This window comes from Equus przewalskii, chromosome 23, assembly GCF_037783145.1.
Source record: "Equus przewalskii isolate Varuska chromosome 23, EquPr2, whole genome shotgun sequence".
Taxonomy (NCBI): domain Eukaryota; kingdom Metazoa; phylum Chordata; class Mammalia; order Perissodactyla; family Equidae; genus Equus; species Equus przewalskii.
The window spans coordinates 6,599,349-6,627,286 of record NC_091853.1 but is presented as its reverse complement, the minus strand read 5'-3'; the positions used below and the strand labels follow the sequence as shown (position 1 = coordinate 6,627,286).

Below are 27,938 nucleotides of genomic sequence, written 5' to 3'. Positions count from 1 at the left end.
TGTACTGTACACTTAAAATTTTGTTAAGAGCGTTGATAGCATGTTATGTGTTTTCCCTACAATTTAAGGAAGTTTAGACTATGCCTATGTGAATTTTTAATCCATCAAGCCTAATAATTTCCACTTATAATCAAGGGTATACTAGAGTAGGTCTTTCTCAATGAATCAGAATCATAAAATATGATCCTTAAAAGGGCAGAAGTTTTAACTTTATGGTTGTAGATTATTAGAAGTCACTATCTGCTGCTTCGAAATATCTTTGTAAGTTAGTATTTGTCCTTATCTTGGCCATAGAAAACTTTCATAAGATATTGATAATTAAACGTCCATCTCTCACTAGTGGAGGAATTACATCAACACTTTAGTCAGACTACATGTCAAGTACCTAACAGGAGAAACTCGCCAATTTTAACATCTAACACTAAATGCTAGCATTTGATTCAGGGTACAGAACTAGATTACAAAATGCCCTAATCAATACAGAAATGCCAGAAAAAAGAAAATAGGTCCAAAAATGAAATGAAGTACACTAAATGGGAGGAAATCAGATTTGTGGCTCAGTCCTAAATCAGATTGATGTTCATGGACACTACATAGTTTTCATTTCATCACAGTATGATATTTGGGCTATCAATAATTTTAATAATCACCTTACATCCTCAGATTCTTCTGTTGCCTTGGGAGTAGTGGCCTGCTGAGGCTCGGTATGAGGATAGGGATCTGAGCCCCACATCATACGAGGCTCAGAAAGGGAAACTGCATGATCTCTTGCAGTTCGAGCTATATGCTCAAATGACTCAGAATTGTTTGGTGACCCTTCCATCTGGTCTCTTCTCATTAATGGCTTAGGAGTAATCATTCCTATACAAAAGGTCAGAGAAAGATGGGGGGAAAAAAGAGAAAAAAACAAAATCATTATAGACATAGAATCTAGGTTACTAATTACCATTTAGAATTCTTTATACGTAAGCTAAGGAAATACTTCTTGCCAAGTAAAACTGTTATCAACAAATGATCAGTGAGATTTATAAGAGTTTTTCTGTGAATGAGATTTTCATTGTTGCTGTTAAATAGATAGATTTAAAAATTGAGGAAGCAAAGCAAAAGAAGCCACAATAGCAGCCTACTTTACTTTAAAGGATAAAAATATATAACGTCTATAAAAACTAGCTAACAAGCATTGTGACTCTATGCATGTTAATACAAACATAAAAAGAATTATACCAACAGTGATAAATTTTCAGAGAAAATATTTTCTGTGGAAAAGTCCACTAATCTAGTTTAGCTGATCAATATGTTGTAATATATTATGCCTCTTAAATTTTAAAATTTCAGCATCAAGATGTGATTCTTGATCATGTTTTTATCACCCCTAAATTTTCCTCTACACCATTTTGGTAATGGCTTTATTATGATAGATTTCATAAAGGACTGCTATTTCATTTGTTTTTAACTAATCTATTAGGAAATTCAAGTATTAGGCTGGTAAATGGTGGAGAAAATTGAAAAGCTGGAATATGTAACATATGGACAAAATTCAAGTGCTGAAACACAAGAATGAAAACAATATAGGAAATAGATACCAATAAGACAGTAATTTTATATCTCAAAAACTTTAAATAATATTTACAAAACAGAAAATCACTAGTGTTTTGGTCTTACCACACTGTTGGTACAGTGCCTAGCATTTAACTACTCTGTGCTGAAGGAAAGTTACATAATTCTGTGATTAAAAATCTATGGTACTATTTAAGTTCTTGTAATAATCAAAGTAATTAAGACTGAAAATACGGGAAGAAAGAAAACTTTGATCTTGCATAACTGCAAGTGAACCATGAGACAATGCCAACTTCAACTTACCAGGATGAATGGGTGGAATATCCATAGCAGGTCTACCTGATATCATTCTAGGATCCATGTATGACTGCATCATGAGCCACCTTGGATCAAAACCCATAGAAGCCAAATGCTGAGGGTGAGGCTGCATGGGCTGGTAAAGAGGTCTGTGTGGTGGAGGAGGGACAGCACCACTAGACGGCTGGGAAGGAACTGTTTGTGGAAGTACACCTTGCTGCTGCTGCTGCTGCCACTGCTGCTGTTTCATCTGTTCCTGAAAAAGCAGGATCCCAGTTTCTGCTTTCAGTTCCATGTAATAAATTAATGTAATCAATCATATCAAAACATAAAAGGCTTTTTTTGAACCCTTCAGGGGAAAAAATGCAAAAGACATTTGACACTGAGAGGTAACAACAAAAGACAAGGGTTAAGTTATGACATTTTGCTTTATACTTGACTTAAGCAATTAATCACTCATTAATCATACTGCAGAAACCTAAAAAGGAAGATGATGTCTATAAATGAGGCAGAGGAAAAAAAGGAATGAAACAGAAGTTCATGGTAAAACTCATATCAACAAACTTTTACTAAAAAGGGAAAAAATTTCAGGGAAAATTTGTGTGCTTTGTGTATTTAAGGTTTATGTCAAATTATTTCGCAGACTACTGAACAATAAAAATTTTCAATCACAGGTACACAATAAAACGTTTTATTGTTACCTGCTGCCGCTGGAATCGTGGAGGCAAAGACTTCTGAAACTGTTTAAAATAGCCAGATAATACAGCAGGCCGAGGCTGAGACCCTGATTCCGGTTCTGTTTCATGTAGCACTTGTGTGGTCTCTTTTTCACTGCGATTGCTGTCTTGTCTAGTGAAAACTGGGTCATCCTCTGCCCAAAGAAAAGATGAAAGGTGATGATATTCATCTATGCCACTTATCAAATACATGATGTCTGTACTGAAGGAATGAGAAGAAAAGCATCCTTAACACTCTAAAATACTGTTTTGTATTCTAATATTGGTAGCCATCAATGAGGTAACATTAAACAAAACCTTAGATTTCCTCAAAGCTGGATTCTTAAGATAGAGATCACAGGTCCAAATGCCTCACCATACAAAAATCTGTACTTGATATTTTGTGATAATAAAACATTTTAAATATTATCTGTTTTTCCACTGTTTCAATAAATATTAATGCCACTGTCAATATTTACTTGTGGTTCACTAGGACTTACATGAAAACACCAATGGTCTATAAATACTTAAAACGGAACACATTTGTTTATTTAAAATTTTTTTCTGATCAAGAGACTATTACCTATACATATATATATATAAAACTAATGAGGGGCCAGCCCAGTGGCATAGTGGTTAAGTGTGTGCACTCCACTTCAGCAGCCCGGGCTTTGCAGGTTCAGATCCCAGGTGCAGACCTATATAGTGCTCATCAAGCCATGCTGTGGCGGCATCCCACACACAAAAATAGAGCAAGAGTGGCACAGATGTTAGCTCAGGGCCAATCTTCCTCAAGCAAAAAGACGGAGATTGGCAATGGATGTTGGCTCAGGGCCAATCTTCCTCACCAAAAAAGAACCCCTCCCCCAAATACTAATCAATCTAAGTCTGACAATAACAGAGTGATTACCAGATATCTCCAAACATCTAAATTGTTATGCTACGTAAAGGTGTCAAGTATGATACATGAAAATGAGAACCATGCACATTCCTCCCCGCCAAAGTTTTCATCCCAAAGAAAACCACAGTCATATTCATTCTAAGAATGTCATTTGTCACAATTAGAAAGCCAAGCTCAGTATAAATTCTTTTTTCAGAGAACTAGGGATGAATTTTAAAAGGATGTTTATTTTGCCAATGTGAAATCATGCTGCAAAAAAATGACAAATCACAGTTTCCGGCTTGCATTTCATTCAACATTAAGGATGTTGTAAAAGGGAAAATAAACTATTACAGGGAAAAAGAGAGCCAGATAGGTATAACACATACAAGTCAAATGGGTACATCTCATTGATAAACCTAGCTAAAATTAAATTGCCATCAGAGAATATACCAACTGTGAATGAAAACAAAGGTGCCACTAAATAATAATTATAAAGAAAAGAATAATTAATTTACATAGATTTAGTCACGACTGACCATTAAAGTAATTAATCAGGGTCAATACATGTATTCATTGACAGAACTAGAGCTAAAATATGAATTTCCTTATTTCTAACCCACAGTCCTTTCTCATCAATTATAAATAAGACTCCCTAAGGTTGTTCTCTGAGCATTCATCAATATTAAAAGTACGCCAAATTTTTCATTTCCGTAGTGAGAAATTTTACTTTATTTTTCTTAGTGTTATGAGCAATCTTCTTAAGTGTTTATGATACGTAATAAAAGCCCAATATCAATATCAAATTATCTCTAGACTGAATAATATGAAAATCTATGAAATCTGATAACTAAACAAATGATTGACGTGGGCCTTATCTCATTAACAACAAGTTGAGATAAAACACTCTTACTCTTTTTATAGTTATATTAAGAGCCGAGTTTGAAGGTAACCCCAAGTATAAATAAAAATAGTAAATTTTTAAATAGCTTTATAACAATTTCAAGCAGCAGGATCTTGTAGAAAGGCCATGAGTTTTGAGGTAAAAAAAGTTTTGGTATTTCTATATCAGAAACTATACTGTACCCCTGAAACTATAATATTGTATGTCCACTACACTTCAATTTAAAAAAATAATGAAATAAAACTATTTCTATTTTAAGTCACTATTAACTCGAGCTGTTCATTAAAACTGAACAATACTGGGGCTGGCCCCGTGGCCGAGTGGTTAAGTCTGTGCGCTCCGCTGCAGGCGGCCCAGTGTTTCGTTGGTTCGAATCCTGGGCACGGACATGGCACTGCTCATCAAACCACGCTGAGGCAGCGTCCCACATGCTACAACTAGAAGGACCCACAATGAAGAATATACAACTATGTACTGGGGGTCTTTGGGGAGAAAAAGGAAAAAATAAAATCTTTAAAAAAAAAACAAAACTGAACAATACTACAAGTTTGAAGCAAGGTTTTATACCATGTTTTAATTCCAATAATTAATAGTTTTAATAAAAGTAGCTGGAAAAGAATTTTTTTAAAAAGGCATAATTACAGTTTGGTAAGCATATCAGCTACCCTATGGAAGCTTTTATTTTTAAACTGGTAGGAAAACAAATCTGAAATTATAAACTGAGTGCAGTCAATTATGACAATCCAAAATTCCCATTAAGCTCTATTCAACTTAAGTTTTTAGAGTTATCAATACATGTGAACAAATGAGATTTTATTTGGTTAAACAAAATCAGAGAAAAGGTAGAAGAATTAGCATGTGTGACTATGAAGCCAATACCATTTTGCAGACAAAATAGAATTGAAGCTCATCTAATAACCTTGAGAAACACTTCAGGGAGGCTTATTTTTTTTCCCCACTCAAGAATAACCCAACTATCATCCTGCCCCAACCAAATGACCTGTTTCTTTCAATATCTTTTATTGTTAATATAAAATAAGAAAAAAATGGCTTGAGCCCAAGTTTTATACTGTGAATGCTATCTTTAAACAATTTTATATAATACAGAGAGGATTCTGGGATGATGGTGGAGTAGAAAGTACCAGGAATCTCCTCCCCAGCCTAGACAGCAATTGGGCTGGCAGAATCTGTCTGGTGTAACTATTTTGGAACTCTAGAGGCTATTGAAGGCTTGTAACTTCCAGGGGAAGGCTTCGACAATAAATTGTGGTTAATTTCAGTCAATTAAAGATCTTAGCAGAGTACCAGCTATGCATCCTCCACCTCTTACTCAAATACATATTTGAGCAAGCAGAACAAAGTATCAGCAAACTAGAAGATAGGACAATGGAAATTATTAAGTCAGAGGAATACGGGGGAGGAAAAAAAAAGTTTGAAGAAAAGTAAACCAAGCCTAAGGGACCAGTGGGACAAGATCAAATACACTAACACACACACTGATGGAGTCCAGAAGCAAGAGAGAAAGGGGTAGGGCTGGCCCCGTGGCCGAGTGGTTAAGTTCGCGTGCTCCGCTGCAGGCGGCCCAGTGTTTCGTCGGTTCAAATCCTGGGCGCGGACATGGCGCTGCTCGTCAGACCACGCTGAGGCAGCGTCCCACATGCCACATCTAGAGGAACCCACAACGAAGAATACACAACTATGTACCGGGGGGCTTTGGGGAGAAAAAGGAAAAAATAAAATCTTTAAAAAAAAAAAAAAGAAAAAAAAAGTGTTTTAAAAAAAAAAAAAAGAGAGAAAGGGGTAGAGAGAATATTTGAAGAAATAATGGCCTAAAACTTCAAATTTGATGAAAGATATGAATATAAACATCTAAGAAGCTTAAAAAACTCCAAGAAGAGACCCAACTAAGACACACTATAATCAAACTTTCAAAAGACTAAGACAGAGAATCTTGAAAACACCAAGAGAACTCACATACAAGAGCTTCTCAATAACATTATCAGATTTCTCATCAGAAACACTGGAGGTCAGAAGGCAGTGTTCAAAGCATTAAAAGAAAAAAAATAGCAACTACGATTCCTACGGCCAGCAAAACTATCCTTCAAAAATAAGGGAGAAATTAAAACATTCACAGATAAACCTGAGGGAGAGTTCATTACTTCCTGCCCTGCCCTGCAAAAAATGTTCAAGGGAGTCCTGCAGGGTGAAATGAAGGAGCCTAGATAGTAAATCAAAGGCGTATGACAAAATGAAGATCTCAATAAAGACAAATACATGGACAATTATAAAAGCAAGTAGTATCATAACAATAGTGTGTAATTCTACATAATTTAAGAAACTACTGCATTTAAAAGAATTATTAATTATGTTTCTGGGAATACACTGTATAAAGATGTAATTCTGTGACATCAAAAAGGGAGGGAATGAAGCTGTTAAAGGAAAAGGAACACAGTTTTTGTGTGTTACTGAAGTTAAGCTGGTATAAATTCAAACTAGAGTCTTATAGGATGTTAAATGTAACCCCTGTAGTAAAAACAAAGAAAATAGCAACAGAATATAAACAAAAGGAATTTAAAACATTTCACTACAAAAGTCAGCTAAACACAAAAGAAGACAGTAATGCAAGAAACGAGGGACAAAAAGGCTATAAGGCATATAGAAAACAAATACCCTAAGTCCCTTCTAACCCAAACTTACTTTAAATGTAAATGAATTAAACTGGACTCCAATCAAAAGAGAGAGACAGAATGGATAAAAATGCATAATCCAACTATATGCTAGCTACAAGAAACTCACTTTAGATCCAAAGATACGACCATATTGAAAACGAAAAGAAGGACAAATATATTCCACGTAAATAGTAACCAAAAGAGAGCAGAGTAGCTATACTAGTATCAGACAAAAGTGACTTTAAATAAAAAAAGTTTTACAAGACATTACATACTAATAAAAGGTTCAATACAGCAAGATATAACAATTACAGATATTTACACACCTATTAACAGAACATCAAAATATATAAAGCAAAAAACTGACAAAATTGAAGGGATAAATAGACAGTTCTACATTAATAGTTGGTGACTTCAATACCCTATTCTCAATAATAGATAGAATAACCAGATAGAAGAAAAGTAAGGCAATAGAGGATTTAAGACAAACCAACTAGATCTAACATATAGAGAAACCCTCTACACAACAACATACACATTCTTTTCAAGTGCACACAGGACAATTTCCAGGATAGACTATATGTCAGGTCCAAAATTAACTCTCAAAAAATTTAAAAAGATAAATATCATACAAAGTATTTTTCTCTGACCAGTGAGAGAAGCTACAAGTCAATAACAGAAGTAAAACTGGAAAATTCAAAAACTGTGGAATTAAATAACATGCTCTTTAACAACCAATAGATCAAAAAAGAAATCACAATGGAAATTAGAAAATACTTAAAAGATGAATGAAAACAAAAACACAACATACCCAAACTTACGGGATGCAGCAAAAGCAGTGCAAAGGGGGTAATTTATACCTATAAATGCTTACCTTAAAAAACAAGAAAAGTCTCAAATCAACAACCTAGTATTATAACTTAAGGAACAAGAATAAGAAGAACAAACTAAACCCAGTTAACTAGAAGAAAGGAAATAAAGATCACAGCAGAGATGAATAAATTAGAGAACAGAAAAATAGAGAAAAATCAATGAAACCAAAAGCAGGTTCTTTGAAAAGATTAACAAAATTGACAAACCCTTAGCTAGGTAGATAAACTAAGGGAAAAAAGAGAAGACTCAGTCAGATTACTAATATCAGAAATAAGAATTGGGACATTACTACCAATTCTACAGAAATAAAAAGGATTGTTACAGTGTCACAGACAATTGTACATCAACAAATTGGATAACCTAGATGAAATGGACAAATTCCTAAAAACACAAAACCTACCAATACTAAATCAAAGAAACAAAAAATGCAAACTGACTTAACTAATAAAGAGATCGCCTCGAAAATCAAAAATCTCATGACAAAGAGAAGCCTTGGAACTGATGGCTACACTGGCAAATTCTACCATACATTTAAAGAACTAAAATCAATTTTTCTCAAACTTTTCCAGAAAATTGAAGAAGAGGAAGACACTACAAGAGTACAGACAATTATCTCTTATGAATGTTGATGCAAAAATTCTCAACAAAATACTAGCAAACAGAAATCATCAGTTTATTGAAAGCATGATACACCATGACGATGTGGGATATAATCCAAGGATGGTTCAACATATGAAAATCAATCAATGTAATACACTACAGTGACAGAATGAAGGGGAAAAAACCACAATCATCACAATTGAAGCAGAAAAGGCGCTTGACAAAATTCAACACACCTTTATGATAAAAATACTCAATAAACTAGGAACAGAAGGAAACTACCTTAACATAATAAAAGCAATATATGAAAAACCCACAGTTAACACCATACTCAATGGTGATAGACTGAAAGGTCTTCCTCAAAGAAAAGGAACAGGACAAGAATGCCCACTTTCACCACTTTTATTCAACTTACTACTACAAGTTTGAGCCAGAGTAATTAGGCAAGAAAATAGAAATAAAAGAATATCCAAAATGGAAAGGAAAAAGTAAAATTATGTTCACAAATGATATGATCTTATATATAGAAAACACTAAAGATTCCACAAAAACTATTAGAATTATTAAATGAATTCAGCAAAGTAGCAGGATACAGTCAACACACAAAAATTACCCGCATTTCCATACACTAGCAATGTTTCTATATACTAAGAATGAACAATCTTAAAAGGAAATTACAAAAACAGTTTCATTTACAATAGCTTCAAAAAGAATAAAATGCTTAGGGGAAGAAACCAAGAAGGTGAAAGACTTGTACAATAAAATTCACAAAATATTGCAGAAAGAAATTGAAGACATAAATAAACGGAGATACATACCATGTTCATGGATTAAAAGACTTAAGATTGTTAGCAAGTCAATACTACCCAAAGCAATCTACAGAAACTTGCAAACCTATCAAAATTTGAATGGAATTCTTTACAGAATAGAAACACTCACCCTAAAATTCATATTCATATGGATTCATAAAATTCTTATGGAATCTCAAGGAACCCAGAAACAATCTTGAAAAAAAAAATAAAGATGAAGGACTCACACATCCTGATTTCAAAACCAACTACAGAGCTATAGTAACAAAAACAATGTGATCCTGACATAACGACAGACATATAGACCAATGGAATAGAAGAGAAAGCCATGAAATAAACCGTCACATATATGTTCAAATAATTTTAGACAAGTGTGCCAAGACCATTCAACAGAGAAAAGGACAGTCGTTTCAACAAATGGTGTTGGGAACACTGGATATCCACATGCAAAAGAATGAAGTTGGACCTTTACCTAACATGACATACAAAACTTAACTCAAAATAGGTCAAAAACCTAAATCTAAGACATAAAGCTATAAAACTCTTAGAAGAAAACATAGGGCAAAAGCTTCATGACATTGGATTTGGTAATGACGACTTTGATATGACATCAAAGGCAGAGGCAACAAAAGAAAAAATAGTCAAATTATACTGCATGAAAATCAAGAAGTTTTGTGCATTGAAAGAATATCCAGAGTAAAAAGGCAACCTATGAAATGGGAGATAATATCAGCTAATCATATATCTGATAAGGGATTAACATCTACAATGTATAGCTAACTCCTACAACTCAACAACAAACAATCCAATTCAAAAATAGGCAAAGGACTTGAACAGACATTTCTCCAAAGGAGTTATACAAATTGACCAGTAAACACATGAAAAGATACTCAACATCACTAATCATTAGGGAAATGCAAATCAAAACTACAATGAGATATCATTCATAGGCATTAGGATGGCTACGTAAAAAACAGAAACAAAACAAAGTAACAAAGGTTGGTGAGGATACAAAGAAACTGGAACCCTTGCACATTGTTGGTGGGAATGTAAAATGGTACAGTCGCTACGAAAAACAGTATGACGGTTCCTCAAAAAATTAAAAATGGGACTACCGTATGACCCAGCAATTCCATTTCCAGGTATGTACTCAAAAGAAATAGACTTATTCGTACTCTCACATTCACAGCAACATTATTCAAAATGGGTAAAACATAGAATCAACCCAAGTGTCCACCAACAGATGAATGGATAAGCTAAATGTAAGATTCGCCTTAAAAAGAAAGGAAATTATGCAATATGCTACAATATGTCTTGAGCACATTATACTACATGAAATGAGTCAGTCACAAACAGACAAATACTGTATGATCGCACTTATATGAGGTACCTAGAGTAGTCAAAAATCATAGACACAGAAAACAGAATGGTGGTTGCCGGGGCTGGGGAACAATAGACAGTTATTGTTTAATGGGTAGAGAGTTTCAGTTTTACAAACGAAAAAAGTTCTGGAGATGGACAGCGGTGATGGTTGTACAACATTATGGATGTATTTAAAACCACTGAACTGTACACCTAAAAATAGGTACGATGCTAAATTTTGTTACATATACTTTACCATAATAAACCAAATCATGGAAAAAGCAAACTAAAGTATCCAATAAAATTCAACTTCAAAAAAAAAAACCCAATCACTTTTATTTAGATTATATATATTAAAAATACACAAACATCCACACTGTAAGAAATATGAATCCTTTTGTAAAGCTCATATAAGAGCAAACAAGAATATCATACCTTTATTACAGTTGTTTTCATTTTCTGGTTTTTCTACCATAGGCTCCAAAGTAGGTTCTTGGTGTTCGATTTTTTCCTCCGCTTTCTCTCTCTCTTTCTTTTCCAATTCACATTCCTTTTCCTGTTCTTTGATCTTCTGTAGTTCTTTTTCCTTTTCCTGCTGCTGTTCTAGTTCTTTCTCTTTTTCTTGTTTTCTTTCCTTCTCCATTTCTCTCTGTTTTTCCTGCTCTCGCTCCAGTTCTTTCTCCTTCTCCTGTTGCCTTTCTCTTTCTTTCTCCCTTTCCTTCTCTCGTTCCCGTTCATGCTCTTTTTCAAGTTCTTTCTCACGTTCCCGTTCTTTTTCTCGCTCCCTTTCTCTGATTTCCTCTGGAGATGGTTGTTTGTCCACTATGCCAAGCTTTTCATCCAATCGTTTCAGTTTCTCCGCACATGCTGCCTTCCTTTGTTCTTCCATTCTTCGCTCTTCTTCCTCACGCCGCTTACGAGCACGTTCCACTGCTGCAGAAAGTTCTGACTGTTGTCGTCTTCTTTGCTTCCATATTTCATCTTCATCTGGTACTTGCTGCTTGGGGGGAAAAGGGCCTGGTCTTCCAGGTACTGCCTGTCGGTCTGGAGGAGGATGCTGAAACATTATGATAAATTATCAGATGAGTATGACAAATCTATTTTTGACCAACACTGGTTATCGCAGGCATGAGAAAATGTCAACAAATTTTCCTGATGATACATGAACATTAAAATGCAAACAAGTTGCACAATCAGAGGCACTCACAACTAGAGTATACAACTATGTACTGGGGGGCTTTGAGGAGAAGAAGGAAAAAAATGCAAACAAGTAACAATATGGAGAAAATATTAAGTCTAGATAATTCCCAAAACTAAGACCAGAATAATTAATCCCGTCATCTAATATTTACTGAGCATGTACCAGTTATTGTGCCAGATATTGCTGCTCACTATTTGTTGAATAAAATCAGAAGCTGTCACAACATGAATTTCAAAAATCTAAATTTATTAGAGACAAAGGAAATTTAGAATATGAGTGCTTTTGCAGCAACTGCCAGAGACAGAATGCCTAGAGGAGGAGAAAGAAGTACATAAAGATGCAAAATGGCACCACATGAGCCCTGAGACGATTAGGTACAGTTAACCAGGGAAAAAAAGCACATAGTCAAAGAAGCTAGGCGAAGAAAATGGGAGACTGCTGCTGCTGGCACTCCAAAGGAGAAGAAATTCCTAGATATCAAGACTTGGTTGAGAGAGTTCTATGTTTAAGCTAAAAGATCCAGAAAGGCACATCTAGGAACTACAGTGGAGGGTGAGGGGATCAGCTGAGAGATCAAGTTTTAATGATTCAATTTTCAATTAATGTGTTCTAAAACAATTACTACCAAGTCTAAAATCACTGCCAGCAACTATGCGAAGATCACCAGAATAAAGAGAGTACATGAAGGACTGAAACATTGAGGAACTTAAGAAATTCGTTTCAAAAATACTGATTTTTAATAGCTACTACATGAAGAAACCTTAAAGGCCATATCACCAGTCAGAATGCTTACAAAAGAGAAAACAATGGTATGATACAAACACTGAATTAAATATTAAAAAAACATGAATCCAGACTCTGTCATTTACTAATAGTGCTGTCTCAGGCAAATCACTTAATCTCTGTGGTGCTCAGTTACTTCATCTATAGCTCAGACACACGTTGTAAAAACAAAATAATTATATAAAAGTATCTAATTTACACAGTAAACTCAGAGTAAGCATTTTCTGAAAAGCGACTTCATCGAAGTATAATTTACATAAAATGTGATGCACATATTTTAACTGTATTGTTTAATGAGTTTGCGTAAATGATACACTTGTGTAACAACCACCCATCAAGATAGAGCCTTTTCATCACTCCTCCGTCCACTCCCCTGACCCCAAGCAACCACTGATCTACTTCTGGCAGTACAGTGTAGTTTTGCCTTTCCTAGAATTTCATACAAATGGATAAATCCAGCTATACTCTCTTTTGCGTCTGGCTTCTTGTGCTCAGGGTTATAATTTTGAGGTCATTGTCTATATCTGCAGTTTGCTCCATTCTATTGCTGAATAGCATTCTATCATAGGTACATTGTTTCATCCGCGGATTGACACATGGATTGAGTCTAGTTTTTCAACTATGAATAAAATAGCTATGGGCATTCATGCCTAAGTCTTGATGTAAATATGTTTTCATTCAGCTTCTTTTCATTTGGATAAACACCTAGGAGTGGAACTGCAAAGTCATATGGCAAGTATATGTTTCACTTTATAAGAGACTGCCAAAAAGTTTTCCAAAGTGATTACTAGGTTTTACGGCTCCATCAGCATTCTGAGGGTGTGAGCTATTTACATCCTTGCCAACATTTGGTGTCATCAGCCTTTTAAATTTTGGATGTATAACAAAATCTCATTGTGGTTCTGATTTGCATTTTTCTGTAACTAAATATACTGAACATCTTTTTCATGTGCTTATTGGCCATCTGTAGATCTTATTTTGTGAAGTGAATGTTCAAATTATTTTGTTGTGCTATTTGTCTTATTGAGCTGTAAGATTTTTTTTTTATAAAACATATATATCCCAATAAAAGTTCTCTGTCAAATGTATTAGTAATGTTTTTTTCTGTGACATATCTTTTCATTGCCTTAGGGATGTTTTCCAAAGCCCAAGTGATCAATTTCTTTTTTCTTTCTAATTCATGCCTTTTGTGTCTTATCCAAGACATCCTTGCTGAAGAAGGTTCATAAAGACTTCCTTCTAGATGTTTTAGTTTTAGCCTGTATGTGTACAGAAATGCTAAAGAGCAGCCAGTGGATAAAAGGAGAATGACCGGTGGAGATGACGGTGATGGTGTGGTATGTGTACCTATTCTAGTAGGGGGATCAGGGAAGGCCTCTAAAGCAGTAATATCTGAGCAAAGAATCTGATCATAGGAAAGAACTCAGGAAGAGTGTTCCAATTAGAGGAAACAGTAAATAAAATGTCTTGAGGGTGAAATAAAAAACAACTGGAATAAAGCTTGTGTAGCAAGAACAGAGAGGAAAGTAGAAGAAATAAGAAGAGTAGACAGAAACCTTGAAGACCATGAGAAGGACCTGAGCAAGGAACGATCGACCTAAAATATAGTTTAAAAAGATTATATCGGGGCTGGCCCTGTGGCCGAGTGGTTAAGTTCGTGCACTCCGCTGCAGGGGGCCCAGTGTTTCGTTGGTTCGAATCCTGGGCGCGGACATGGCACTGTTCATCGAACCACGCTGAGGCAGCGTCCCACATGCCACAACTAGAAGGACCCACAAGGAAGAATATACAACTATGTACCGGGGGGCTTTGGGGAGAAAAAGGAAAAAAATAAAATCTTTAAAAAAAAATAAAAATAAAAAAAATAAAAATAAAAAGATTATATTTACTATAGGGGAATTTGGGATGGAGGTGGGTGGTGAGCAGGTAGCAAGAGAGGAAAGCAAGATGATCTGTTAAGAACCTACTTTGATAGTTCAAATGAAATATAACAGGTGGCAGTAAGTACTCAGTGTAGGAATATATCTTGAAGCTCTAGAGGTGACATAATTTGCTGATAGATTAGGCTGGATATAAGGTAAAAAAGAAGGAAGAGTTAAGAGTGACTCCTAGGTTTTAACCTGAGCAAACGGGCGAATGATAATGCTGTTACCTAAGACAGGGAAGACATGGGAAGAAGCAGGACTGCATATGCGTGGGAATAGGGGTTTGCTATGGTTTGGACATATTAAGTATGAGATATCTATCAGAGATCCAAGTGGAGATGTTGAACTGATTGTTGAATGCATGACTTTTGAAGTCAGGGTGGAGCTTTAAGGGGTCGAGATAAACATTTGAGTGCCATGAGCACATGGATGAGATCTCCTAGGGAAAGGATATAGTTAGAAAACAGAATGAGAAGACAGCCCTGAGCCCTCCAACACTTAAAAGCCAATATAGGAGGCCAGAAGGAACACAAATAGAAGAAAGCGAACAAAATAGTGTGACGTCTAAAAAGCAAGTTAAAAAAAATGTTTTAAGAAGGATGGAAAGATTAACTATGCAACTGCTGCTGAGATTTAAGCAAAATGAAGATGAGAACTGGATTTGGCAAGATGGATGGTAACAGTTTCAAAAGTATAATGGGAGATGAAAGCATCACTGGAGAAGATTAATGAGAAAAAGTGAAGACAGCAAGTGTAAACAGCTCACTAAAACAATTATGCCATGAAGAACAGAGAAATAGAGTGGAAACTGCAGGGAGATGGGGGGTAGTGGGAGTTAAAGGAGGGTTGGTTTTTTAAAAAAAATTTTAAGACGGAAGAAAACATTACTGGCAAGTGACAGAAGATGGGATCCTGGGAACAAACAGAAGGGCTGTCCTTAGTAGCAAGGACAACAGGAAGAAGTCAGAATATGAAGTGCACTGAAATGGGAAAAAGAGGTGCCTCTTATTTTCTTAGAGAAACGAGGAGGATGTTTATCAGCTGAGAATGAAAAGAGGAAGACATGCAGGAGCTACAAGGTAAAGGCCATAACTATTTCCTAAAAGTTATAAATAAGAAACATACACAGAACGTTTCCATTAAAACAAAGTTAAATAATACATACAGACATAAACCAGAATTTAGTTAAGATGTACCTGCTGTGCAAGCAACTTTGGAGGTGGTGGCAGGTGTGAAGATGGTCCCCGTTCCTATTATAAAGAAAAGGACTGTTACAAAGTAATCAGATGAGATAAAAGACATCTACTGGAAATATTTGCAAATGTACTGATTTTTTTTCAGTGAGACCAAAAGATTGTAAAAAGTAAACCATCTTTATCCTTTTCTCTTTTTTAATAAAACTATACCACTCACTACAAAATAACTTCACGTTCTATAGAATTACTCTGCCATTTCAAGACTTAATAACTGATTCTTATGTAACTGTTAGTCCTCTCCCATATCCAACTACTGAGGACTTGCTTTCCCATACTTGTCTACTCTGAATAGGTTCCCACAGCTTGGAATCATTCACTTCCCTTTGTTTACTGGCTAATTCCTGTTTCAAGTACCAAGTCTCTTGCAAAACCTTTCCCCCAGAATTCTCTATGAAATCACTACGTGCATTCTGTCACAGCACTGACCATGCTGTATTGTAACTGATGCTTGCTGGCTTTCTTTTCCTTTCATAGAGACTGTTAGCTACCTAGTTTTACCTCCCTGAAAGGACTGGTTCCTTCATGTGTTTTCTATGAATCCAACAAATACATGCTGAGTATACCATGAGTTAAGTAGATTCTGTGGAAGGTAGCCCTTCTGTATTCCCAGTTTGCACTGTAGCTCCTGACATCTCAGAAGTAAGATCAAGTGTATCTGTTGCCTACATATTTCTATTCTTTAACAATGTTCTTGGAATTGACTTAGACTTAGCGGATTTCTCTACTCCCCGTGTTTGATTTCCCTACTCAGATCGCACACAATTTCACATATGAATACTGACTAGTATTCACCAAGCACTGAGTAAACCATAAAGCACTTCAGAAATGTTAGTTTGGAAAAAAAAATTTTTCCTTCCACTTTGCTATGATCAAGCTATTACAAGGAAAAAAAAGCGAAATTTTAATTTCTACTTGATAATTTTAGCTACTGTATTGACAGTTCCTGTTAATCTGCAATAAAATTATGGTTTAGATCTAGAGCTATTCAAGAAAAAATATGTAGTTCCCTTTTCTTAAGTCTTCTTCCAACTCTACAAATTATAAAATTAATTCATCCACAGTGTTTGCAGTGACAAGGATCGCCCTGAGGCCAACAAACCTGATTAAATGGAGGTCCTTTCCCATAGGGACCTTTTGGTGGACCTACTGATGGCTGAGCAGGTATCTGAGAAGACGATTTAGTGCTGCAAACTTCATCTGCTTCTTTTCGGTTTTCAGTGTTTTCTGAGGCTTTTGAACCTTGATCCTCACTAAAGAATCAAAATCCAGATGAAATAATAAAGTAGATGAACTCTACCATAAGTAAATGCATTTTCTCTATGTAAAAAAGACCTTATTTCCATACGGTTTTGGAGGGGAAATCTATCAAGGAATGAGATGGTTTTGTGACCCAGTGGCACTAATTCACTCACTCAATGAATACAAGCTATATAATGTGTTGGGGACTGGGCTTGAACAGGTTATTATTACAAAGTATAAAGTGCAATACAGTAGTCATCAAATATGGACCCTGATTCCTCACAGACAACCTGGCAAAGGAATACAAAGGAATACAATCCCATCATTTTCTTCACCCCCACCAAAAAATTTCATCTGAATGCAACTAATATTACAGATAATTAATACCTATATTCTAATTTAGTCTGATTTAATGAAAAAGATAAACCCAACTACAGTATTTTCAAAAATCACAACAAAGCACAGGAATCTCACAACTGATCATGAAACAGCTGTGTACTACAATGTCATGACTGAAGAACTATACTAATATGTGCATGCAAGCTCCTGTGTATTTTAAGAGCCTAACTTTTATGCTAATATAACTTACATATTCCTGATGCTGATGCCTCTATATTCCAGAAGAAAGAGAAGATTAAAAGCTCCCATTTTCCAAGACTTTAATGCTGCTTGTTAAGTTTAAAAAGTCAAAGACTCAAAGTAATTTTTCTCCAATTTTGTAAATATGTATCAGGTCAAGCAAGTTACAAGTTTTAAATGATCCCTGACACTGTCTCTCAAAATATCTCCAATTAGATGGAAAGCATCTAAACATCTTCTTTTAAATATGTATTTTCTTTAGAAACATCAAATTTTAATTCCTTGATTAGCTGTACTTAAATTTGGCTCATTAATCACCTTTCCACTCACTACAAGTCCTTGGAGTAGAATGTAGAAATTTCTATAAATAAGGAATAAACACCTATTAATGAAGCCTCTCTGCATAAATGGCTAATGTTATATCAACAAATTCATACTATTATTCGTAAAAGATATCACAACAACTTACCTGTTATTTTCTTTAGGACTACTACTTCCTTGCTCATCGTCATCACTGAAATTCAGCTGTTCCGTATAATCTACTTCCATCTGAGCACCTGTTAAATTAAGACAGACTCAGATTGACTGTTTAAAACATCTAAAAACTAAAAATGCTTAGTTTGCCTCTTACCTGCCCAACCTTCATCAGCTTCAGCATCTAAATTATCAAATTTATCAAGCTCCTTCAGTTCTGAGGCACTAAGAATGGAGGGGCGTTCAGGCTCAGAGGCCCAAGAAGGAGGCGGGCCTCTTCCTCGAAGGCCTCTAATGAACCAAGTTATAAAGGATACAAAGTTTTAATGATATTAAATTAGGAAAACATTAAAAGATTAGAATTTAGTTCATTTCAATTCAACATTAGTGTTTTGTACATCACAATATATAAAATATTCTGCACCTGACATATGTACAAAGAAATTATAATATCAATACACAAATTTAAGAGGGTACATAATTCCTGTGCAAGTATTTAACAACAGATAAGGTTTCTTTAATTGTCAAATATTTAAAATAAAACGAACATATGTTAAAGGATAATATGGTTAAGACTAATATTAATCTCAAAATAAAGAACTTTAAGAAAAACCATCATTCAGCAGGGTGCTCAAGCAAAAAGAAGAAGGGGGAGTCATTAACACCATGGAAGGAGGAAGGGATAAACAAATGTCATCAATTTTTAGGGCCATGATTTTCAGTTTTCAGAATTTTATGACAACTAATTTAAAGTTTTAGAGGAATGAAATATTTTTGTCCTGTCTTATAAAAGTTAGCCAATCACTTGTTAATGGCAATTATACTCTGAGGACAGAATAGCGAATCAATCACCGCAATCCACTCGCCCTCCTGAAAAACTTAATCAACATATATCTGCCTTGCAGACTTTAACCATTTAATAGTCTTACTTGTTCGTTTCAGATAAAGAAGGTGGAAACCTCATTGGACCATGCAGAGGAGGATATGCCATCCTTGGATACTGCTGAAACATCTGAATAAAGGAAACAAAGATTGATATATACAGCAACCCAGTTATTAAAAAAAAGATCATCCTGACTAAGCCTGAAATTATAACTTAAAGAAAGAATGATTAAAATAAACAGTACTGGGGGCCAGCGCAGTGGTGCAGCAGTTAAGTGCGCATGTTCTGCTTCGGCGGCCCAGGGTTCACCAGTTCGGATCCCGGGTGCAGACACGGCACCACTGTCAAGCCATGCTGTGGTAGGTGTCCCACATATACAGTGGAGGAATATGGGCACGGATGTTAACTCAGGGCCGGTCTTCCTCAGAAAAAAGAGGAGGATTGGCAGACGTTAGCTCAGAGCTAATCTTCCTCGGAAAAATAATAAAATAAACAGTACTATGAATAATTAATTTTATGTGCTGGTATAGATCATCATTCACCCTCAATAACAAGCCTTCTGTAAGACTACTGCCTCCACCAAGTCTTCACAAATGGAGGTAATACTAGGGCACATCATATACGGAACTTCTGTTAGCCCATTAACAAAATTACATTAAAATGACTGTATTGACATGAAAAACTAAAAAAGACAACATGCATGCACCCCAGAAAACTGCAAAGCCTTAACGAAGTTTGAATACTTGAAACAAATAATATGAGACTTCATCCTAATGCAGGAGTAAATTAATTGAAGGCAGATTTGTTGGTAATAAAGAGGAACTCAGTTCAGGTAAAAGTAAAAGATAGGGAGCCAGCCCCATGGCTGAGTGGTTAAGTTCTCGCACTCCACTTCGGCGGTCCAGCGTTTCGCTGGTTCGAATCCCGGGTGTGGACATGGCACTGCTGGTCAGGCCACGCTGAGGTGGTGTCCCATATGCCACAACTAGAAGGACCCACAACTAAAATATACAACTACGTACTGGGGGGTTTGGGGAGAAAAAGCAGAAGAAAAAAAAAAGTAAAAGTCTATAACGCAAGGGAGTCAGGGAGGAGGTGAGTAGACACCTACTTGGAGATTTTCTACGGGTAGGGAATAGCTGGATTCTGAGTCAAGTTATTACACAGATGTAATTATAAACTGAGGCCTAAAGATAATGCGCTCCATGGGAACTTAGCTTTGGGAAGCTAAGTTTAGGAAAAATTATAAGCTAGATTATGAAGACAAATAATAAACACCAAGGGATCCATCCTATGACCTGGAAGGGAAGAAATGTCAAGGAGTGCTTGGTTATTTACTATTTGCTTGTATCCAGCTCAAATTATACATATATATAAAAGAAATGATATGACCTTAAATACATAATTTATATCCTACAATAGATTACTTTTCCTAAAAAAATAACTGTTACATGAGGAAATTATTTTATACTTGAAGAAAGGCTATGTTTATATGATTATACTGACTAAAGAAATTTTTAAGCAGGGTTAAAGCAAAGTTAATTAAGTTAAACAGCAGCTGAAAATCAACTGGGGAAGCTTTTTGTTGGGGGAATACTCTGGAGAATTTTCGGTTGCATCACACTTCTGTACTCAAATAAGCAAATACACTACTGGGGGCAAATAGTCATAGCTAAAGTTGCATTAGATCCTTCTGCTGATTATTCAGGTATAAAGATTAACTTGACGTGGTATCAAATGTTTAAAATTTAGGAATTCGTCACAAAATTAATTGTAGAAACAATCTTTAAATTCTCAATATACAGTAGAGGTGTTTAAAACATTTTTGCCTTTGCTAATTAGCATAATACTGTATTGAAATAAAATCACTGATGGAATTGGGAAGAAAGCTCACTTGGTCTCTCCTCTTAGCTTCCCTTATCCCATCCCATCCCTCCACCTGGAAATTCAGAGACCTCTGAAAGCACAACTTGAAAATTACTAGGAGACAAGCAGTTGGGTGTAAATCATTTATCAAGGCCAGGTTAGTATATAAGACTGATTTCTATACTCCCCGCTTTTTGGGGGAAAATATTTAATGAGAAATTATATTTAATCTTTTATTTTGCTCTTCTACCCTAGAATAGTTAAATAATAAAGAAAAAATAGAAAATATGGATATATAGAGCTTGAATATTTAGGAGATAAATCATAAGAAAAACAAATATAAGAAGTAGATTCTACTTTCCTTTGAGATTAATGATATCTTGAAAAATGTAAACTTATTAACTTGGGCACATGTAACTTGCCATATAATTTCAAAGTAGGCTGATAGCAAACAAATGAATGAGGGCCCCAAATCTAACTACTAATTTATAGGAAATATACAGGTCAGAAGTATATATTAAATGAAACTACAAAGATGGAATCAGCAAAATCTGGACTATGAGAAACCCTACAGGACAATAAATAAAATACATTGTAACAGATAAACTCCAACGAAAATAAAATGGAGGGAAAGAGGTCCCAGTAGAAAAGAAGATTCCTAAGAGAAAAATCAACCAATCTCAAGGAATGGACATTAGCTGGATCCTAATTATGAGACAATCAGGCAAACTGGAATACTGACTTGATATTTTAAAAGAATTTTCTCTTTGGGTGTGATAAGGGCATTGGGGATTTTCCCCCTAGTCTTTACCTTTGAACATATAACCTAAAATAAATACAGATGAAATGATTTATCTAGGATTTGCTTTAGTAATCTGAGGTGGTAGGAAATAGGTGAAACAAGACTGAACACAAATTAGTAACTGCTGAAGATGGATGGTAGACATGGGAGGAGGGAGGTTGATTAAAACTATTATTTCTATTTTTGCAAGTATTTAAAATATTTCACAATGAGGGGCCAGCCTGGTGGCTCAGCGGTTAAGAGTGCATGTTCCGCTTCAGTGGCCTGTGGTTCACGGGTTCAGATCCTGGGTGCAGATATGGCACTGCTTGGCAAGCCATGCTGTGGTAGGCGTCCCACATATAGAGTAGAGGAAGATGGGCACGGATATTAGCTCAGGGCCAGTCTTCCTCAGAAAAAAGAGGAGGATTGGCAGCAGATGTTAGCTCAGGGGCTAATCTTCCTCAAAAAAAAAAAAAAAGAAAGAAAGAAAAAATTCCACAATGAAAAGTTAAAAAAAATAGAAGTATACTACCAAATGCTTTAGAACTAAAGCAGGTATTAACCTTTTCTGTGCCATGAACAAATCCCTTTGGCAGTCTGGTAAATCCTATGGACCTCTTCTCATAGAAATGTTTTCAAATGTATAATCTAAAATAGTGAGTATTACGAAGGAAAACAATTGTACTAAAATTCTGTAACTACAATATTTAAAAACAAATCTGTGATACGGTAATGTATGTGCTGCTTTATTAGGTCAATAAATAATGAATGGGTCTACCCACGGGTCTAATAACTATTTTGAGGTAATGTTGAGTACAAACAAGATTTTGAAGTATCTAAAACAATGTAATGCAACATGAAAATACCTATGATCCCTATTAATGATAAAAACACAGGTACTACTGATTTGTTCCTTATCAAAGATGATGCAATTTATAGTTAGATGTTAATGAAAATAAAGACCTAAACTTCTTCCCATTCTAATTCTCTCTTGGAACCCAGATCAAAACCCTCTTATTTAACCACTCGCTTATTTAACAAAACTCACATAAGGAGGCATCATAGCTCTGTATTGGGAAGCAAGCGCAGGTTGCTGTCCATTCAGTTTAGCTTGTGGAGGACCACAAGCTATCCTCTTTTCCACCACTTTGAGGATATCACTCTGCTCTGATGTTCCAGCTGTGCTTTCATCCTGGCCAGGGAGCTTTTCATCTTGGTCAGATGTTAAAGGAGAACCAGCAGACTTACCACCATCTCTCCAACAAGCAACATCTGGTATGGGGAGAGATAAGAAAGGAGTAAGAAAAAATCTGAAAATGGAACAGAATGAAAGCAAACGAAGCACATTTCCAAGAAAATTTAAGTAACAAGTAAACACAGTGAAGGAACAGTGAAAGTCTAATATATAGGCCCTACTAATGTTTCAACGTGTTTAGGTAGTCAAGAGAAGACACTTCCAAAGCAGAAAGGATGTACCTCAGAGGGCATCAATGGGTTTGGGTTGGGGAAGAAAGTATTAGAACTTTTCTACTAAGCTTTACCAATATTTGGTATAGAGACCAAAATTACTGTTATACCTGAGGTGTCCTGAGGGAAGGTCGGGGGGAGTTCTACAACCTGGAAGAGTTGACAGCGATGCTCTCACTCATTTGTTTTCAGTCTACTATCGCTAGTTACATGTGCCCAAGTAAGCAAATTTAGTGACTATATTATCTGGATCAACTACACTTAACCAAATAAAACAGTAAATGATTTTACAAGGAAATCCTGTTTGGTAGGTAGCCTCCAAGGTGGCCCAAATGGTCTCTATCTCCCTCTCACAGTGTACCAGGATCGGTCTGTGTAGCCTGTAGAATAAGGCAGAAGTGACAGCATGTCTGAGATTAGGTTATAAAGGACTGTGACTTCCATCTTGGGTGGGAGATGTCTGTCTGTCTCGCGTTACTTTTTTGGGGAAGCTTCGCTGTGAGTAGCCCACATACAAAACCACCACCATGACTGAGCTTGGAACAGTAGCCCCAGTCAAGTCAGCAGCAGATGACAGCTTCACTGCAACTTTGCTGTGAGAGTTTCTGAGCCAGAACCTCCAGCTAAGTGGCTCCCAGATTCCCGACCCTCAGATACTGTGTGAAATCCTAAGTCCAGTTCAGTTTGTTGTTTTGAGTTGCCAAATTTGTTATGCAGCAATAGATAACTGGTGAAAACCAACTGAACAAGAAAATGGAGCTGACACATTTATTCCTAATACAAAGTCATCAACCACATTATGCCAATTAAAAAATAAGAATAAAAACAGATGGTTTACCCAGACTTGACAAGAAACGAGCGAAAGGATATATGAAATGTATAAGGTTATCAGAAACACGGATTTGTAACCATTATTGCAAAGAGGAACCTCCCCATGTATATAGGTCCTTTGAGGCATTTGGTAATAACAATGAAAGCTAATACAATTAATAAGACATTTTAAAATCTGAGAGATTTTATATTTCTATGTTTAGTTTTTGATTTATAATGTACATAATAAAAGTATCTCTCACTATCCAAATTGATTTGGTTCCTCAGTTTAAGTTCAGAAAGTAAGAGATCCTTGAATATTAATAGAGTAGCAAATAAACGGATATAATATATAAACAAATATTTGCATATTGGAGAAGTTTGCTCAAAAAATTTTACTATTGTAAAAATGACCAAATACTAATGTGCAAGTAAGTCATCCAGGCATCTTGTTAAAATGTAGTTTTGGAGTGAGGCCCATGACACACGCTTCCAACAAGTTCTCAAGTTATACTGATGCATTCATGGAAAAACCAGACCTGAGCGGCAAGCAACTACAGTTGCTGTCTGCCTTTTCAAACTAGGCAAGTCGTATATACAACAGCAGGCAGAAGGTTCTATCACAAGATAAAACACAAATGTAATCTCATTCTGTAATTTTATTACATAGAAAGTACTCTTACTTGGTGGGCGTAAACTGGGTCCAGGTCCATAGTTGTCATCATTTGCTTCTTTTTCTTTTTTTTCCTGATCCCCAGCTGCCTGCAGGCTGGGAAATTCTTGCTGAAAGTGACTATTCACCTGGATTCCTACAGATTTTTTTTAAAAAACATTAACTGTAACTTTTATGCTGAAGGTAATGCAAATACCCTCCCAGGATAGAGCTCTCTGCCTTTTTCTGATAAATTATTCCACATTTCAATGATGACTATTCATATCCATAAAATTTTAAATTTATCTAGAATTAGAATCCCTTGGAAAGTTAATGAACAGCCACGAGGAGATAAAATCCTAAGAAAGGAATCTGCCAGACACTGTCCCAGAGGACTCATTAAAGATGACAAGGCAAGTGAACAGAGTTTCACTTGCTTCTCTTTTATTACGACTGCTTACATTTTCAATACAAGTGAAATTCCTCTGCTAATAACTCTAAGGATCAGTTCAAATGATATTACTGAAATAGAATTTATGAATCAACACTGCAAGTATCACAGTGAGGCTAAAATTCCTGCATTTAATTTACTGCTGAGATGCTGACTGCACTTCACTATTCTCACCCATTCCCCCATCTACCTACCTACCTACCTATTTATTTTTATACTTCCATAAATTAAGAGTTGATTTTAGTAGCTTGAGGTCCTCAATGGGTTTCTCCATACAACGGCTTATAGACATTTCCTGTCTTGCAAGTGGAAAAATCAAATTTTGCGGGGGAGCCCATCATTCCTCAGGGGAAGGAAAATACTACAGCTACTGTGCTTTATGGCTACTCTCTTGCTCTACTCTAACATGGAAATCGTGAGCAGCATGTTTGAAAGAGAAGAGGCTGAGGGGCACAGATGGAGATGAGTATGGTTTCTACCGATCTACCTGCCTGATGCATCCCCACGGATAAAAGGGTATTTTTATGTCTCAAAGAGCTGAGTATAAGGTTTTGTCTGCTCAAGTAGGGTAAAAGATAAAATAATGAGGGGCAGAGGATATCGTAAAGACTCCTTCTTTAATCTCTATCATTGGCTTAAATTCGGTTCTTGACACCACAACTTAACTAGCCCAAAAATAAAGACCCATTTTTAGGGCCTGAGTACAGTCATATGCCGCATAATGACATTTCGGTCAACAACAGACTGCATCGACAGTGGACCCATAAGATTAGTACCATATAGCCTTGGTGTGTAGTAGGCTACACCATCTAGGTTTGTGTAAGTACACTCTGCGATGTTCACACAACGATGAAACTACCTAATGGCACATTTCTCAGAACGTATCCTCGTTGTTAAGCAATGTGTAATGTTCTCTGCCCTTGCCAAAACACAATAATCTACCCCTTATCTCCTGCATGGCTGTTCAGTAACTGTCAAACCTAACCAGTTTCCCCAGCTAACGTCCACTTACCATCTCCTTGCCCACCTTGCTTGTTACTGGCCCATGATTTGGGAGCAGGTGCTACTTCTGGGGGAGCTGCAACCCCAGGTTTTGGCTGTGCTGGTGGAACTTCTGGTGTTCTTAAAAAAAATATGAATCCATTATTTCAGATATTATATGTTTAAATAAAATAAATATTTTATTTGAGGTAAGTCTGTATACAAATTATTTTGGCTACATGTTTACTCATAGATGCACTCCCCACAAATGTTTTCCTTCTGCAAGATTCCTTTAAACAAAGTACGGCAATTTCTGTCCCCCTTCATGCCTACCTTTGAATAACCCAAGGAGAAGACGGCTTTGATTTCATTTTGTAAAAAAAACAAAACAAACCCACTCATTATGGAACATAGCTACCAAAAATCTGCTTTGAAGAAGTGAATATTTATAATTAGAGATAACATTATAGGCATACATACAGTCTGGAGTGGTGGAATTAGCCAGGGCCTAAGGCTAACAAGCAAACTCTCCATTTGGTAGTCAACAGGTTCATCACTGTACTTAATACTGTTATTCAAAGAGGCAACAGCAACCTGCCTGATGCATCCCCACAAGTTAAAGGTGTTTTAAAGGGTCTACAGTTTTGTTCAATCCTTGTAATGAGATACTTAAAAATGAAAAAGGTAGTTAAGAGATGCAATACACTTCTGGTACACTCAGACCTGTAACTGGTTCGCTACGACGAAATACTTCGACAACAACTAAGAAGCAGAGAACAGTAAGTCTGTGATAAGCTTTACCCAAGCAGGCAAATTTACTATATAAAGCTCCCCAAAGAGGAGTACAGAAATTTGATAACAGTTATAGGCACAAAGCATCAAGTACCCAATTACTTATTTTTTAAAATTACCACTACTTAACTTGGTCATTCAATGAGCCCTGCATAATCCTTGACACATAGAATGCTCAATATTTCTTGAATGAATGATAATTAAGGGGGATATTATTAAGTATATCCCAGCTTTCTTGCTAATTCTTTATTCATTCAAATAATATTACAAGAGCACTCCGTGCATCAGGCAGTTTCAGTGAACCAGGCAGACAGAAATTCTCAGTATCATGCAAATTATTTAACAGAATCAACTCTTAATCCTATTAGAAAGAGAATGCCTGATTTGGTAGGGGTGGGAGAGGAGGGAGCCTGACACAATATATAAGAAAAGTTGTGATTAGCAATTCTGTCATCTGTTCTATCTTGACACAGAAACATTGCTACTAAACCCACTCAGAGGGGAAAATCAATCAAGTTGACTATATAAGACTTCAAAGGCATGAGATGTGTAACATGTGCAGTACAACACCCAACACATAGAAAGAACTCAAACATAAGTTCCCTAGAAAGAAAGGGGAATGGTTTCATTCTTTAGTAGACTTTGACTTACTTTTCTTCTTCATGCTGCTCTTGCTTTGATGCCCATCCTGTGCCATCTTTAGGTACAATGTTCACATTTGGATCATTGCCTTTGTTTTCCGCTTTGAGACTTGGGAGGTTAGCAGGTGGAGGCATACGCCGTGAGATACCAACTTTTCCAAGACTCTGTAATCCATGTCGAGCTGCAACTAAAGATCAATAACATCAACTTTCTTAGAACATCTATTTTATTCTTAAAACAACAGAGAAAGAAAACAGAAATCAAGGGGATCTTGAAGTATTATATCCCAACATTAGAACTTTTAAACTAAGCCACACATCTGCAACATAAGCCACCACAGGAATTATATTAAAGTTTCAAACCGCTAAACAGGTGCTTTGAAAATTCTAACAATGCAATCCTATAGACTATGGAAAGGAAAACACTAACAATGCTGGTTTTGTGATTTTTTTCAGGGAATCTATTCAAAACTCAAAACTTACTATA

At 36.0% G+C, this 27,938-nt stretch overlaps 1 protein-coding gene across 17 annotated transcripts in view; it reads right to left on the bottom strand.

Moving 5' to 3' along the window:
• The window catches only part of PRRC2C (proline rich coiled-coil 2C), a 94,607-nt gene that overhangs the window by 39,416 nt on the left and 27,253 nt on the right, over positions 1-27,938 (bottom strand). For 9 of the 17 annotated variants that reach the window (XM_008535783.2, XM_008535793.2, XM_008535787.2 and 6 more), the window contains exons 3-15: positions 27,462-27,639; positions 26,050-26,159; positions 24,618-24,743; positions 22,706-22,929; positions 19,054-19,136; positions 18,282-18,415; positions 18,120-18,207; positions 16,932-17,082; positions 15,773-15,826; positions 11,103-11,724; positions 2,556-2,725; positions 1,861-2,110; positions 651-861 (exon numbers count right to left, since the gene is read on the bottom strand). In XM_008535783.2, the coding sequence (XP_008534005.2) occupies positions 651-861; positions 1,861-2,110; positions 2,556-2,725; positions 11,103-11,724; positions 15,773-15,826; positions 16,932-17,082; positions 18,120-18,207; positions 18,282-18,415; positions 19,054-19,136; positions 22,706-22,929; positions 24,618-24,743; positions 26,050-26,159; positions 27,462-27,639 (2,401 nt within the window). The remainder of the gene's footprint in view (positions 1-650; positions 862-1,860; positions 2,111-2,555; positions 2,726-11,102; positions 11,725-15,772; positions 15,827-16,931; positions 17,083-18,119; positions 18,208-18,281; positions 18,416-19,053; positions 19,137-22,705; positions 22,930-24,617; positions 24,744-26,049; positions 26,160-27,461; positions 27,640-27,938) is intronic. The other 8 variants (XM_008535795.2, XM_008535786.2, XM_008535789.2 and 5 more) reach the window with 3 other exon arrangements.